Below are 16672 nucleotides of genomic sequence, written 5' to 3'. Positions count from 1 at the left end.
GTGTGTGTATGCCTGTGTGCGTGCCTGTGTGCCTGCGTGTGTGTTTGTAGGCCTACAGTATGTGGTGCCTGCGTGCGTGTGTGCGTGTATGTAGTATGTATGTGTTATACCAGTACTAACCAGCTGGGTGCAGTGTTTCCTCCACATGTGCGTGTTCATGCAGTCTCCATGTTGCGTCCGTGTAAATCCGTCTCTGCATAGATCGTACACCTTCTGCACACACACACCCCCCTCTCCGCTCATCTCAAAGCCTAGCATACACACACACTGGCCATCGCTGGGCTGAGGAAGAAACACAGTCATACACACACACACACACACACACACACACACACACACACACACACACACACACACACACACACACACACACACACACACACACACACACACACACACACACACACACACACACACACACACACACACACACACACACACACACACACACACACACACACACAAGACGGTCACATGGACGTGTCACAGAGGTGTCTGTTATATCACTTGGTCAACAACTTTAAAATGCAATGCCAACTCAAGACCCTTCCCCACTAAACACAAAAGCATGCCATTTTGATATGCAGATGTAAAATTTACACCCACATTTGCACTTTAACCCTATCCTGACTGGACCTTTCTGGTAGTATAAAGAAACAAGGTCAGCAAAACAATACAAGGTAACACTTTAGAATAACCAATCTATTCACAGCTGTATAAACACTTTAACATGTAATAATACTTAACATTTAACAAAGCATTTACAAATGTTTGTAAATGAGTAATAACCAAACTACGACTGCACAGTGGAGTGCGAATCAACTTCTACTGTGTGGGTTTTATGTGGTTTCATGCCCTCTGGTCTTTGGAGACTTCCAGGACCGATGCGACTGCACTGTGTCCACTGTGTTAACATAGTATTTCTTGCCCATTTATAAACATTTGTATACATTTTGTTGATGATTAGTTCATTATTTATAAAGTGTTTATAAAGCTGTGAATAGGTAGTTATTCTAAAGTGTTGCCCAATACAATTTACATGTAAAAGCCATAGCAGCAAGTAAAAGTCAGAAGTATATGTACAAAAGGTAAAGCACATGGGATCAATCAGGGATCAACTGTACACACAATCAATCATGGTTATGTGTACTCCTACACATTCAGACTTGTTTGTTTGTTGGTCCCATTATGCGTATGGCATAGCGGTAATTGTGCCATATCTAATCTAGATTACAACCAAAAGCAAAACAGCGAAATGCAAAAACAAATGCATGGTACAAAACACAACAGCTAATCTAGGCAATGAATCTGCAATATATTGTAAGTATGTGTAGAATGCAATGTATGAAAATGTAAAAAACAATCAACTTTGAAATGCAATGCCAATTCAGGATCCTTCCCCACTGAACACAAAAACAAGACATTTTGACAATCAAATCTAACATTTACATTTAGGCTACATGTATTGTTTTTTAAAACATCTGTTAAATGTAATAATGGGTGTGGATGTGTGTCTGTGCATGCATATATGAGCGTGCGTGCATGTGCACATCTCTGCAAGTGCATGTGTACGTTCATGTGTGTGTGGGCATGTCACATGCACGTTCAAGTGTCCCTGTTTGTGTGTGGTTGTGCATTGATGAGGCCCCTGGGAGTGCTTAGGGGGTAGAAGAACAATAGCTGAAAAGCAGACCCTGAGGGCTATATCCACTAACTAAGGACATCTGATAGCCAGCACATGACATGAATGAAGGCCGCTAACAGATTACAGCACTGCTTACACTAGCAATACAGTACATGCTAATAGGGGATTCTCATGCATACAGTAGTGTCATGGGCGGATCTACAGTAGACACTAGGGTCCAGAGTGGGCCACGGCCCCTGTAGATTTCCTCCCAGCCCCTGTTGTGGCTCCTGTGTATTAATTTCTAGCCGCAACATGATATGCTTTTACATAAAAAATGGATCTCTTTTGCCAATTCATGTGCCCCCCCCAAAAAAAACCCCACCCCATATCCCACACCCCGGTAAGTTTGGTCTAGAACCTCTCCTGCATATGCATAGTGTGTCAAATTACTCTGCATAAAGCTGACCTCTGTTTGTACTGTCAAATCTTCTCAATAAAATGAAAAATGTTGATCACAAAAAAAAAATACTCTGCATTTCCTCAAATATGTGTCTACCTATTTAAATCTTTTGCTTTGGACATAAGTGCCTGTAACGCGTAATATTATTTATAATGCAACACAGTTTGTGTGTGTGTGTGTGTGTGTGTGTGTGTGTGTGTGTGTGTGTGTGTGTGTGTGTGTGTGTGTGTGTGTGTGTGTGTGTGTGTGTGTGTGTGTGTGTGTGTGTGTGTGTGTGTGTGCGTTTGTGTTTGTGTGCGTGTGTGCCTGTGTGTGTGTGTGCGTATATGTGTGTGTGTGTGTGTGTGTGTGTGTGTGTGTGTGTGTGTGTGTGTGTGTGTGTGTGTGTGTGTGTGTGTGTGTGTGTGTGTGTGTGTGTGTGTGTGTGTGTGTGTGTGTGTGTGTGTGTGTGTGTGTACAGTATGTGCGTTTGTGCCCGTGCTTACCTGGAAGGTCTGTTCCTCCCACTGACACACACACCTGTCCTGTCCAGACGAGGGTTGGTGTGCCCCTGCACCACACGGCACACATACACTCATGCCCTCTCGGGGGGCGTAGTGGTGAGGCGGGCAGCTCACGCATCGCTCTACCGAGGTGGCCCCCTGTTCAGCTCCAAAAGTACCCCTGGGGCATGGAAGAGCCCCAACACCTCCCTCTGGACAGTAATAACCTGATGGCCAAAACAAAGAAGAATCATCACACACAGGGCTGCTGACACCATTGGCTGGGCTCGTGGAAAAGTCATCTGAAAGGGCCGCCCACGCAAGACATATAATGTGATGAGAACCCACTTCTGGGCCCCATCTCTCCCTTGGCTCGGGACAATATACCCGTTTGTCCCCCCTGTCGGCTGCCCTGATCGCACATGCACACATATATAGTGATGGGCTACCTGGATTCAAAAGCCTTGAATTTTAGTGAGCGAGTGAGTAAAGCCAAATCCGGATTCCATCTGACACCATCACTGGATTCCACACATGATAGCAGCAAATTTTAAAGGTTTTGATTTGCGTCTTAAGTCTTCGTTTAACTCAAGGAAGAGCGCGACACTGCTTCTTCACAATTCACCACTTTTTTATTTTTATTTTTGTGCTGACGTTTCGGCACGAGTGACTCTGATGAAGGCCTAGTGCCGAAACGTCAGCACAAAAAGAAAAAGAAAAAAGTGGTGAATTGTGAAGAAGCAGTGTCACGCTCTTCCTTGAGTTAAACGAAGACTGGAGTACCTTGAAAAGCTGCACCTGCTAAAAAGAAACATTCGAGGTGTGCGGGCCCTCACCAAAACCTTTTTTCAAGATTTGCGTCTTAAGACCACTTCCCCATGAACCGACAGGAAGGGGTGGAGACTTAGGTACCCCATAGCAGCTGTCAAACTTGCCATCCAACCCGACCCGTGCCTGCAATTCACCTAGGGGGCGCTGTCGAGAGAGTGCAGCCCATTCATTCTGAGTCTGCACTCCGTTGGCACCCCCAGAGTGACCACCCGGAAAAGTGGTGAGTGGAGTCTCTGGTAATACCCTTAGAGCCTCTCTGCCCATAGGGAAGGTAGGCTACTGGTAAAAGCAGGTCATTTGCAATATATGGCACTGGGTATTAAGTAGCTCCTTCGGAATCCAGGTTGTCCATCACTGCACACGTACTGCACACACACTCACACACAAGTAAGAATATTTCTCCTTATGAACACAATTGGAGACACATTTGGACACACACACACACACACACACACGCACAAATGTTTATGTTTCTATCTCACTGACTCAACATCACAAAATAAACAAAAGTGTGCAAACACATTTGTAACCTCAACCTCAAGCTACATTTGGCAACATTTTCTTTCAGCAGTAACAAGACAAGAAAGACTTGTCCCCATTTTCTGCCCCACGTAACACGCAACGGCATGCATTCACATGCACACAAACAACCAGGGCCGCTGACAGATTTAGCTTTAGATTTAGCTTCACCCCCCCCCCCCCCCCAGCTCAATACATATAATGTAATAGGGACCCAATTCTGGGCCCCGGGCCCAGGACAAAGTCGTCTGAAAGGGCCCCCCCAGCCCAATACATACAATGTTATAAGGACCCAATTCGGTGGCCCCTCTCTTCCTGGGCGCAGGACAACTGTCCCCTTTGTCCACCCCCCCCCACCCCGCCGGCACTCCTGCAAACAACCACACACAGACCTAAATACTGTAAGTAGTAAAGCAAGAAGTAGTATGTAGGCTATGTAGTAAAACGAGATAAGTAGAGAAACAGCAGAAAGAAAGGAGGTCAGCAACACAAGTTAAGACGCAGCAGCAACTAAAAGTCAGCAAGTACATTTAAAAGGAAAAGCACACACAATCAATCAGAGATCAACTGTACACACAATCAATCATGGTTATGTGTAGTAGTCCTACACAGGGCTGGATTAGAGGAGAAATAGAGCCCGGGTACTTTTGGCTTAAGGGGGCCCCTCATATTTAGCGGTGGGCCACGCACCCTCGTGGGCCCCGAAATCATTTTTCGTAAACATTTCTGAATATTGGGGCCCACAAGGGTGCAGGCCCCCCCGGGAATTGCCCACTATGCCAGATGGCCAGTCCAGCCCTGGTCCTACACATTCAGACTTGTTTGTTTGTTGGTCCCATTATGTGTACGGCATACCGGTAATTGTGCCATATCTAATCTAGATTACAACCAAAAGCAAAACAACTGAAAGCAAAAACATGTGAATGGTGCAAAACACAACAGCTAATCGAGGCAATAAATCTGCACTATATTGTAAGTATGCCATTTAATTTAACCCTGAACTACTTTGATGAAGCGACACACACATTCACAGAGTTCACACACGCACACACACACAAGTGCACACGTCATCTGACACACACCGCCTCACCGAAGAGTTCACACACACACACACACACACACACACACACACACACACACACACACACACACATACACCACACACACACACACACACACACACACACACACACACACACACACACACACACACACACACACACACACACACACACACACACACAAATGCACACGTCATCTGACACACACTGTCTCACCGAAGAGTTCACACACACACACATTCATACACACATATACACACACACACACACACACAAATGCACACGTCATCTGACACACATCGTATCATAAACACAGCAGAAGGACCTTTGACTTCTGACACAAGCATTTCCACGACTGACTTCCACACCAGCCCGCCCCTGACATCACACTGTTGACATCTTGGCATTGACAAGTTGATGATTGAAGAACTGCAGAGTCTCTCTCTCTCTCTCTTTCTCCCTCTCTTGCTCTCTCTCTCCCACAGGCACATATACAGATCCTTACCTGTCTGGCATGTCTCTCTCTCTCTTACTCTCTCTCTCTCAATTCAATTCAATTCAAAAGTGCTTTATTGGCATGACAAAAGAAACTTTGTATTGCCAAAGCATGGTATATAAGACAACAATAAGAGGAACAGTAAGACATAATGAAATTATACCATTTGTTTGTGTGTGTGTGTGTGTGTGCGTGTGTGTGTGTGTGTGTGTGTGCGTGTGTGTGTGTGTGTGTGTGTGTGTGTGTGTGTGTGTGTGTGTGTGTGTGTGTGTGTGTGTGTGTGTGTGTGTGTGTGTGTGTAGAGTGTGTGTGTGTGCACGCGTGTGTTGTCATATTGTCAGTGCATTGTCTGCAAAATCGTTCTTCTCTGGAAAGCCAATCTTTTTTATGTCTGCAGGTTTCAATGGCCAGGCGGTGTTCACTGAGTCTGTATTTCGTCGATATTTTTCTCAAGATAGGGTCTTTGATTTGAGTTAGATAGTTTGCAAGTGCATACTCTCTGTTTAGGGACAGATAGCATTGCATATTGCTTTGTGTTTTGGTTTTCAATTGCCAATATTGATAATAGTTATTTTTCAAGTATAAGAAAATTTGGTTTAGTGGAGTATGTTGTGTAATTTGGACCTGGTCTTGCAGGCCTGGAGAGTGTGGAGGTGTTAGTGGGAAGGGATAGCAGTGGACCTGGTTGATATGTGGGGTGGATATTCTCTTTGGTGGGCTGGTGACTTTGCTCAGCTCTTGGTATTACAAGGCTTTGTGACGTAATGACATACCTGTCAACCATCCCTAATTTCCCGGGAAACTCCCTAATTTTGACTCATTTCCCGATTTCTTTGATTTTTTTCCTGGAAATATCCCGGATTTTTCATATTATCAAAAAACACAGTCGGTCCAGTAATTATACCCATGGCCCTGTCCGACGAGCCGCACCCCTTCTTGAAGAGAGATACAGAGGGTCTTACTTATCAAGCTACCTGCCAGAAGATTGTATGCCGGATATGATGCCAAGAATTGAAGTTCCTTGAAAATAGCTAAAATTTGGATTGGAATTTCAAAAGGTACTTGTCTTTTTATGGCATATAGAGCCCTGAGTGCCTTGTCTTTCAGTTCATTCAGTGCCTTATTGAAACTTCCATTGTAATTGATTCTGAGGCCTAAGTAGGTGTAGTCTGTGACATGTTCAATTGTTTGTGGTCCTAAAGTAAATGTATTTTGTCTTCTATCTTATTTGGAACCTTTCTGAAATATAATTATTTTGGTTTTGTTGTTGTTCACTGCCAGGGCCCAGGTCTGGCAGAAATTTTGGAGGAGCCCAAGCTGCATTTGAAGTCCATTTGCTGTTGGTGAGAGAAGGACTAGAACATCTGCAAACAGCAGGAATTTGGCCTCGATGTTGTTCAGAGTGGGTCCTGTGGTGGTTGACTTTTCTAGGATGGTCGCCAGGTCATTTATATATAAATTAACCCATTGATGCCTGATGTTGCGTTGCGCAACATAGGCCCTGGCGCCTGGAACGTCATTACGCAACATTCAGGCTCATGAGATTTGAGACAACTTTATTAAAAATCTCTGTTTGTTTGAGATAAATGAACACATTCTAATGAAAGATGAGGGTCTTAGCGTTTAAATGCAACTTAGAGCATATTTTTATGTGCTTCAGAAGCTGATATGTAGGTTTTTAAAGGCTGAGGGCAGCTTTTCTTAAAAAGGGCTCAGGCATTCAGCACCCTTTTATGCTGGTGCATTAGGCGTCAATGGGTTAAACAAAGTTGGGCTTAAAGGGCAACCTTGCCTCACACCGCACTCTTGGGGGATATAATCTGTTCTTTTGGATCCGATTTTGATGGCACACTTAGCTCCTGAGTACATGGATTTTATAATATCATATGCTTTTCCCCCTACACCATTTTTCATTAATGTGCAGAATAATCCGTTGTGCCAAATGGTATCTCTCTCTCTCTCTCTCTCTCTCTCTCTCTCTCTCTCTCTCTCTCTCTCTCTCTCTCTCTCTCTCTCTCTCTCTTTCTCTCTCTCTCTCACAGGCACACATACAGATCCTTACCTGGCTGCCATCTCTCTCTCTCTCTCTCTCTCTCTCTCTCTCTCTCTCTCTCTCTCTCTCTCTCTCTCTCTCTCTCTCTCTCTCTCTCTCTCTCTCTCTCTCTCTCTCTCTCTCTCTCTCCCTCCCCCACAGGTACACATAAAGATCCATACCTGGCTGGCACGATGGCTGGTAGGGGGTGTCCTTTGACTTGCTATGCCCAGAGAATGTGCTCAAGACGGGGATGATGACTCCGAGGAGCAGCGCGAGCATCCTGGGGCTCCCGGCCTGTGTGCCCATCCTTTGTGGCAGGTCCTGGTTTGTGCATGGATGTCTGTTTGTGTGAGTGTGTCTGTGAGCGTTAGACCGATGTAAGTGTTTCTAGGTACCCATCATGTGAGTGTGCGAGGGCTTGTGTGTGTAAAATGGAAGGCTTGAACAGTGTGGGAGAAAGTGTGTGTTTGTGTGTGTGTGTGTGTGTGTGTGTGTGTGTGTGTGTGTGTGTGTGTGTGTGTGTGTGTGTGTGTGTGTGTGTGTGTGTGTGTGTGTGTGTGTGTGTGTGTGTGTGTGTGTGTGTGTGTTAGAATAGTGACAGTGAGTGAAGCAGGGCCTCTGTCCAGCGACTTGCATAATAAATAGCGCTGAAGGCTAGGGTGTCAGGACTGGTTTGTGTGTGTGTGTGTGTGTGTGTGCCTGTCTGTGTGTGTGTGCATGCGTGTGTGTGTTTGTGTATGTGAATGTGTGTGTGTGTGTGTGTGTGTGCGCGCGCGTGCGCGTATGTGTGTGTGCGCGTGCGTGTGTCTGTGTGTGTGTGCGCGCGGGCACGCACATGTGCTTGTGTGTGAATGTGTGTGTGTGTGTGTGTGTGTGTGTGTGTGTGTGTGTGTGTGTGTGTGTGCCTTCGGCCAGGGAAAGTGTTATCCAATCCTTCCTGCTCGAGTTTCAGACAGACAAGTAGGCAGTCAGGATGGGATTCCACTGCACTGTGCTTTACTTCATTGCTCAAGCACGACCTGCCACTGCCATACAATAGGCAAACAGGTATACGCTCTGGAGGCACTTGATACCAGGAGAAAAAGAAGACTACACCAGTGGTTCTTAACCTGGGGTGCGGGCACCCCCTGGGGGTGCACCAGAGATTTCAGGGGGTGCCCGGAATTTTTTTGTGGTGAGGTTTGTGACCAAAATTCTGCTTCTGAAAAGTGTAGTTAGGCCAAATCAAGATCAAATTAAAACATGTTCTGGTCCCCATATAAAGTATTGATTAATGTCTCCAGCAAGAATCATTGTAATTAATGACTTACATCACTTTTTAGTGCGTATACCAGGGGCGTAGGCAGAAATAATAAAACAGATGGGACCAGAAAAAATCGGACGGGCCCAACCCAAAAGCGTGTAGGTAGATATAATACCGCGCCCAAAAATGATACTTTAAAATTGAAATCATAGAAATCACAGAAGATGAAGCAGACTTTTGACAAAATAATTAATTATTGCTCAGTGCTTTGCCATTGTTCAATGAGACAACAGTTGACTGTCGAGTGTGAATGGGGCGGGCCTGGATGTCAAGTGGGCGGGCCCAGGCCCACCCCTGGCTACGCCTATGGCGTATACATGTGTAGACGTTTGGGATGGGGGTGCACGGCTTGTCTTGGGCACAGGTAAGGTGGTGCTTTGAGATAAAAGGATAAGAACCACAGTGGACTACACCACTGGAGAGCACACACACAAAGCATTGCTTGCAATTCACCTGAGAGAGCTACTAGTGCTAATTGGCTAAGAGCTAATTCACTTGACAACTCATCTAGGGTCGAGGGACCAGGCATACTAACAAGTCACCTGAGACCATGAGAGCTAATACTGTACACTGTACACAGTGTACAGGGACCACCAGGTGCATTCCCAATTCATTTGAGACCAGGGGAGAGCTCCTCAGGGCCCCTGATAACTTTGGGAGCGTGTCTATGTACCCACAGCCCATTGGTCCCACATCACTAAGACTTTTAACATTCATTTTTAGGCCCATTGGTCCCACTGCCCATTGGTCCCACAGCATATTCCCACATTTCTAAGAATGTATTCAAATTTGGGCCCTCCATGATGGGGAGAAAGGCATGTTCTCTTAGTTCACTCTGAAATGCGGGAACATGGAGTTGCGTAACATGTTGCGTATATTTGAATAATTTCTTTAAAATGTGGAAACATGGAGCAGCAGGAATAAGCTGTGGGACCATTGGGCTGTGGGAACATAGAGCTGACCCCATAGGTTTCGCTGGGACCAGTTGCACTGAAGGACTGCACGCCCGAAATGCTGTGCCACTAAATATTAGGGAGTACAGCACAGTGTTGTGGAGATTTGAATGAATGAATGAATGAATGAATGAATGAATGAATGAATGAATGAATGAATGAAATTCATTCATTCATTCATTCATTCATTCATTCATTCATTCATTCATTCATTCATTCATTCATTTAGTGTATTATAAGTAAAAACATTGTATAACAACAATAATCATACATTGAAAGATGTAAATAGACAGGGATGTACACAAAAAAGTCCCAAGATTTATTTCCATTGTGGTCCCTTATGTGGCAGCAGGATAGGGTATTTATTACTGTATTTCCTTTAAGTCATCTTGTTTCGTCCAGCACCTGTGTGTGTCACTGATGTGCGCACATTCACAGCTTTTCTGGGCCTAGGACAGTGTCATCTGAAAGGCTCCCCCACCCAATACATACAATGTAATGAGAGCCAATTCTGGGCCCAATATGTCCCTAGCCCCAGGACAACTAACCCCATTTGCCCCCAGTCTTTCGGCTTCCCTATACCACCAGGCCTATTCACAATTCCATTGAGCTCACCTAAGCAGCAGATGTGCTCTCAATCCACCGGAGATCAAGAGAACTCACCTAGTGGTCAGGTGGATAGGAGACACGGTGTGATGAGCACCCGAAACCAACCAGTCTCAAAATCACCTGCTACTGATGCACTCCAGGACGACCTTAGACCACAAGATGACGCACCCCTGAGGATAGAAGCCTGTGAGGTTTTACCAAAGATGTTCTTAGTTCTAACCCAATAGACCCTCTCTGGTTTTTCCTGCTCAGTGCAGCTTATCTACTGTAAAAGACCTGTAGTTCGCAACCCCTTAAAGGTGCACTACGTAATATTTTCAACAGTTTCTTTCCAGAATTCATACTGCCCATTCATAAATGTTACCTTTTTCATGAATACATACCACCACCATCAAGTATTCATTATGATTGGGAAAATTACTCGTTTCATTCATGAAAAAAGGGGATCTTCTCCATTGTCCGCCATTTAGAATTTCCAGAAATATACATTTTTTTGCTGCACAACCTACTCTACTTTAGTCATACTAGTACATTTAAATTTTAAATAAAAAAAATAAAAAAAATAGTATTTGTTCAGCCATTGTTTTTTCTGCCAACTTCTGACAGCCATAGTGTAACAGCTGTATAATAAGGCTTACATTTGGCGTACTGGTTCAGGTGTAATCTGCAACATGTTCATGTTTGCTCATACAGTGCTTGCTTCAGAACTTTGAAGAAATACAATACTGAATACAATAGACACCCCCTTGCCCCCCAGCCTGCAACCTGGAAAGGATATCACTTCACTGAAAAGAGATTTAAATCCTTTATGTATCTTGGATGTCTAAGGACTACCCAATAATATTTTCGTAATATTTTGAGGTGCAAGTGCATGGTGCTTTGTTCAGTTGGTGTGGAATGACCCATAAACCTTTCCTCAGAAATCATCCTTTTATAACATGAGTTCTTGGAAATGGCACAAATACTGTGCCTTTATCTGACTCAAGTGATGAATTCACACAGATTACGCTCATATGAGCTTTGTTGTCCCGATAGTAGTAGTGTACTTGAGGCACTACAACCAGACACCTTTCGTAATGTTGGACAGAGATAAGTCAGGACAATTTGCCCCCCCAAAAAGCCTAACCATAAAAGGCTATGCAATAAAGTTTTCACCCAAACATATCAGTCGAATGAGGTGAATATGTGAGTGACGTGTTTTCCCAGTTCAAAACTACAGAAGGAAGTGTACGTATATTGGTTAAAAAACCTCAGAGTAAAGGTAGTAGGCCTGTGACACGTTTTAGCTGATGAAAAGAACAGCTTGTTCTCAAACACACACAGACACACACACACTAAAACACACACAAACACACAGAGACACACGCACGCACACATAAATACACACACAGACACACACACACAGACACACACACACACACACACACACACACACACACACACACACACACACACACACACACACAGACACAGACACACACACCTGCAAGTAATCTCCCCTGGGCCAGATAGTATCCTGCTGTTTCCAACATGGCACACGCTGATGGGAACACAGAGGGAGATACAGTCAGCAGTATATACCTAGAGTACACGTTAGCTTGCACGTGAATGTGTGTGAGAGAAAGAGAGAGTGAGCCATGGAGCTTGAAAAGAAAGAGAGAGGAAAAAAGGTGATGACACCTGTCATGTTTACATTCCAAGGTGTGCAATCAGGCCCGCCGACAGGGGTGGGGGGAGTATGCTGTCCCGGGCCCAGGGAGGTAGCTGGCTCAGAATTGGGTCCCCATTACATTGTATGTATTGGGTAGGTGGCCCTTTCTGATGACTTTGTTCTGGGGTCAGCAAAAGCTGTTGGCGGCCCTGTGTCCAATACAGTACAGCTTGCATCCCAAACACTGCCACTGTACAGTACAGTAAGCATAGCCAGTGTCCCCTGCATGTGTGCATGTGCTGCTTGCATAAGTTTGCATGAGAGTACCGTACAAGAGTTTGCATGTCTTTGCACACGGTGGGTGAGTTTGTGTGCGTCTAGTGAGGCTAGTGAGTTTGCTTATGTAGAACTGTTAATGCTTGATTGCATTTTCGCATGAGTCTACATGGTTGCGTTTGAGTCAGAATTAGCATGAATGGTCAAAGACGTCCAACATGAAATTGTCCTTCAGTGTAACGGATACTTTTGCAAAAATGCAAAAAAAAAAAAGTCTTTTTTTAATTATTTTTTTCGCTTGGCTTTCATGCATTCACTTTTCAAAAAATTGAAAATCATGTTTTTCACAGTTACAGTAAGCAAAAGTATCCGTTAGCACTGAAGGACAATTTCATGCTGGACGTCTTTAACATGAATGTGCTTGCATAAGGTTGAATGATTGAGATTTAGTGTTAGGGTGAATAAGATAAAACAATAAAACGTCAAGAAGTTAACATCGTAAAGGGAAAGCAAGGGTAAAGTGGTGAGTTGTGAGCATTTGATGAGAGGGAGTGGTATTGGCGCAGTGATATTTCAAATTTATTTTTTAGACAGTGCATTAGAACCAACGTTTTGACATCAAATCCTTGACTCCTGCTCTTAGGACTCCAAAAAATGACCAAATTAGAATCTAATCAAGAAAGGTAGTGGTGCGCACATCCAAGATGCAGATGCAGGACAAAAAATGAAATGTCCGCACACTGCTCCCGTTCTTCTTTTGCTTTTTTATTTTTCCAAAATTAGAAACTAGAAATGCACTCAGAGAGTGCAGACCTCCGCCAAGGAAGCTGTTTGATAGACCATTTGACTATGTAACACCCTATATATATATATATATATATATACATATACACTACAGTCTTTCTGCCTTGTTTTTAGTGGAATTAGAAACTGCAATATCAAAATTCGCCCTATCCCACAATGGTGAAGAACCTTTTAAAATTTCCTGGATCCGCATAGTGATCCAGATCAACAAAATGGAATCACTTGTTCCTTATGTCATTTCCAACAACTCCACAAAATTTCATCAAAATCTGTGCATAACTTTTTGAGTTATCCTGCTGACAGACAAACAGACAGACAGACAGACAGACCAACGCGACTGAAAAACTAGCGAAGGTAAAAACAGAAGATGACCATGCTGCACCTGACTTACGGCCATTTTATGCCTTGTCCTGTTCTGGTTGCACCGGAGTGCCAACCTCAGAAGTACAGAGTATGCCTTTCCTTTGCTCTTGGATTGAGCTCTCCTCAGTTTGCACTATTGTTCTTAAATGAGAATGACTGAGTGAGTTAAAAAGAACTTGTGTTTTCATGTGTTAGAGTGCATTTTCGCACCTATCCTGTGGACATGAGTTTGGGTGGGTTTGCACCTGTCTGCATGCGTTTCAGCAAGACTGCACCTGTGTCTGCGTATTCAGCTGAACAAAGATGCAGCGTGGGAGCCTCACCTCAGTTAGGATGTGCATGTGTGAGTGTGTTTAAGAGAGAGTGTGTGTGTGTGTGTGTGTGTGTGTGTGTGTGTGTTTATGTGTGTTTATGTGTGTATGGGTGGGTGGAGATTTGCCCTCTGTGTAAGTTCAGTGAGTTAATAACCTTTAGCCCAGAGCCCCATGTAGGCACTGCCGTGGTGGACTCTCACCGCCACCTTACGTAATTAAAATGGGATGACCTTTCCCCCAAATTACTATCAGAGACGAGACAGCAGGAGCAGCAGAGTGTGCCACTCAGGTAGTCTGGTCCTGACCATCCCATAATACTACCATTTCATTTCGTATTCATGGTCTGGAGGTTGTTTGATCTGATGCGATTGCAGCGGGAAGGAAATGTTCGTGAAAATCAGGAATCTGACGTCTATCTTTGGCGATGTAGGACCGTTTAACAGACATGTCTGACAGAACATCCTACCGTAGGATAAAATTACAATGTAGAATCGTTTGTCAGAACACCGGCCAAATCCTACCGCTCAACAAGAAAACTGTTACCAGACGTAGTGCGGAGCCAAGTCTCTTGGCGGAAGTACGTGTGATGGTGCGTTAGGCTTCCACTCAGACAGCATCTCTGATAACTTTTCTCCCTGCAGCCCAGCTCACTCATACTGTTTTCAGGCTGACCTTCCATTTACAGGTTTTAGAAAAGTCGCTGGATTTCAAAGTGCCACACTTTGCTACGTTTCAGTCCCTATGCATTCAGTGTCAGTGCTTCACCCTCCATCCTGACCTCATTTTACTGGCTACAAACATGGATGTAGACTTCATAGACATATCGCAGACCTTTTCGTCTGCTTTGATCTGAGATCTTGCCATTTTTCCAGAAATTGCTTGTGATTTCTTTGGGCAAAGCCAATATTGACAGGGGCGAAAATATGTTTGCCCTCCATTCATTTCAATGCTGAGAGCCTGGAGAACGAACGTATTTGACTGACATAGGAACTGTTGCTAAGGGAAAGGCATTTGCGGAAAGGTGAATTCCCTTGCTGTGTGTGTACGCCAAAAGCAACCAATGAGATCAGAGCGACGGAAGTCATTATTTCTCTGTGAAAGGTCTGCGAATTGAGCCAAACCAAAGGAAAGAAAAGAAGAAAGCCTAACTGGGAAACTCCAACTCCCATTGTCATTGTGACACAACACTCCACAGCACACAACGAAATTGCATTCATGTCTCACCCATGCAAAGGGGCAGCCCTCAATGGCGCCCAATGGGAGCAGTGCAGCGGGACGTTACCATGCTCAGGGTACCTCAGTCATGAAGGAGGATGGGGGAGAACACTGGTTAATTACTTCCCCCACCAACTTGGTAGGTCGGGAGTCGAACTGGCAACCTTTGGGCTACAAGTCTGAAGCCCTAACTGCTTACCCATGACAGCCCCGGGGCAAATGCAACCTAGGCGAACAGAGGGAATTTCAACGATTAAAAGTCAACTAATATTATGGTAGTCAGCTATGACGAGGTTCTGTGAAAACCATTGGAATGCATCTTCGAATCTTCCTGGCTAATACTGTAAGCCAGAGCCGTTACGTGATTAGCTAAACCAATCATATCAATGTCACATCCAGAGCGAACACAGCAAATTCATGGCGAAACTTTTTCAATGACCTTGGCTGCTTGGTAGCTTTGGTCATGTTCTGGTGTACACGCACAGTTACACAACCTCTTTCACCGTTGACAGTATCCTTACATCTTGTCTCACTGCAGACAATGTCCTTGCAAACCTCTCATACTAGGTCCTGTATCACTGCCAACAGTGTCCTTGCATCTTGTGTCACAGCACACAATAACCCTACACAACTTCTTTCATAGTGGAAAGTGTCATTGCACCCTGCCATTGTGCAGATATTGCCCTTGCAATTTGTCTCATTTCAATCTTTTGTGACTGCAGTCAGTATCCTTACTCTTAGCCTACCCCTGAACTGTAACTGTAATCTATCATTTATTATTGTCCATTGTTACCAGTCCATCTCTGTACCTGTCCTGTCTGCACTTTATATCAGTCTGAAAATGTCAGTTTTGTATATGTCTTGTCCTGGCATGGTATAGAGAGAAAACGTAATTTAATTTTTCCTTGTATGTCTTGTGCATATGATGAAAGTCACAATAAAAGCTGACCTGACTTGACTTGACTAATTACGACCTCAACCTCTCACTGCAAGTTAACTAAAAGAGGATAGCCTCCCATTGCAGTGTCTCACTGAAGATAGTACTCCTTTAGTAAGGAGGATCAGGGGCGTAAAGTATACCCCCGCAGCCCCCGCGAGGCAGGGGGGCCCATACGAGGCGGGTGGCCCATATGGGCCCTTGACTTAAAGAAATGGGCCCCCTCCACATGATTTTAGGCCCTCTTTATTTGTTCTGGGCCCATTCTTGGAAGCTTGCAGGGGGGCGGAAGTACTTGCGTTACGCCAGTGAGGAGGACCCTTATATCCCTTCTCACTGCAGCATTCTTACGACCAGTATCAGTACCGCAACTATTTTTTCTATAAAAAGTTTCACTGCGACTTGCCCTCCTGCATCCTGCTTTTAGCAGCTTGTCTTCCTGGGTCACTTGCAAACTGTCTCTCTGGTGAATACCTCCTCTGTAGCTGGATACAGCTCCACTTTAGCTAGCCTCACTGAGACCTGCCCAACCTGTCTCCGTGCGACCTGTCTCACAGCATCAAATCATCCAGGTAAATCCTACAAAGGGGTGGTGGTGGCTAGAGGTAGAGGCTACAGGTGGGAGAGGAGCCGTTGGGCAACCAGAAGGTTGCAGGTTAGAGCCCCGCTCTGCCTGACCCCATCGATGTGTCCTTGAAAAAGATTCATAATCCCTAATTGCTACTAGTGGCAGGGT

General features: G+C 44.7%; 1 protein-coding gene across 1 annotated transcript in view; it reads right to left on the bottom strand.

Annotated features, from left to right (window-relative positions):
- Positions 1-7817, bottom strand: part of LOC134455311 (uncharacterized) — a gene marked incomplete at its 3' end in the record, with an annotated part of 59736 nt that extends 51919 nt beyond the window's left edge. Inside the window, exons 1-3 of the mRNA XM_063206333.1 lie at positions 7691-7817; positions 2573-2796; positions 121-282 (exon numbers count right to left, since the gene is read on the bottom strand). Coding sequence (XP_063062403.1) covers positions 121-282; positions 2573-2796; positions 7691-7817 — 513 coding nt within the window. The remainder of the gene's footprint in view (positions 1-120; positions 283-2572; positions 2797-7690) is intronic.
- Between the last annotated feature and the right edge of the window lie 8855 nt (positions 7818-16672).

Source organism: Engraulis encrasicolus, chromosome 9, assembly GCF_034702125.1.
Source record: "Engraulis encrasicolus isolate BLACKSEA-1 chromosome 9, IST_EnEncr_1.0, whole genome shotgun sequence".
In the NCBI taxonomy this organism is placed as follows: Eukaryota; Metazoa; Chordata; class Actinopteri; order Clupeiformes; family Engraulidae; genus Engraulis; species Engraulis encrasicolus.
The sequence above is the reverse complement of the archived record's forward strand: the minus strand, read 5'-3'. Positions and strand labels throughout refer to the sequence as shown.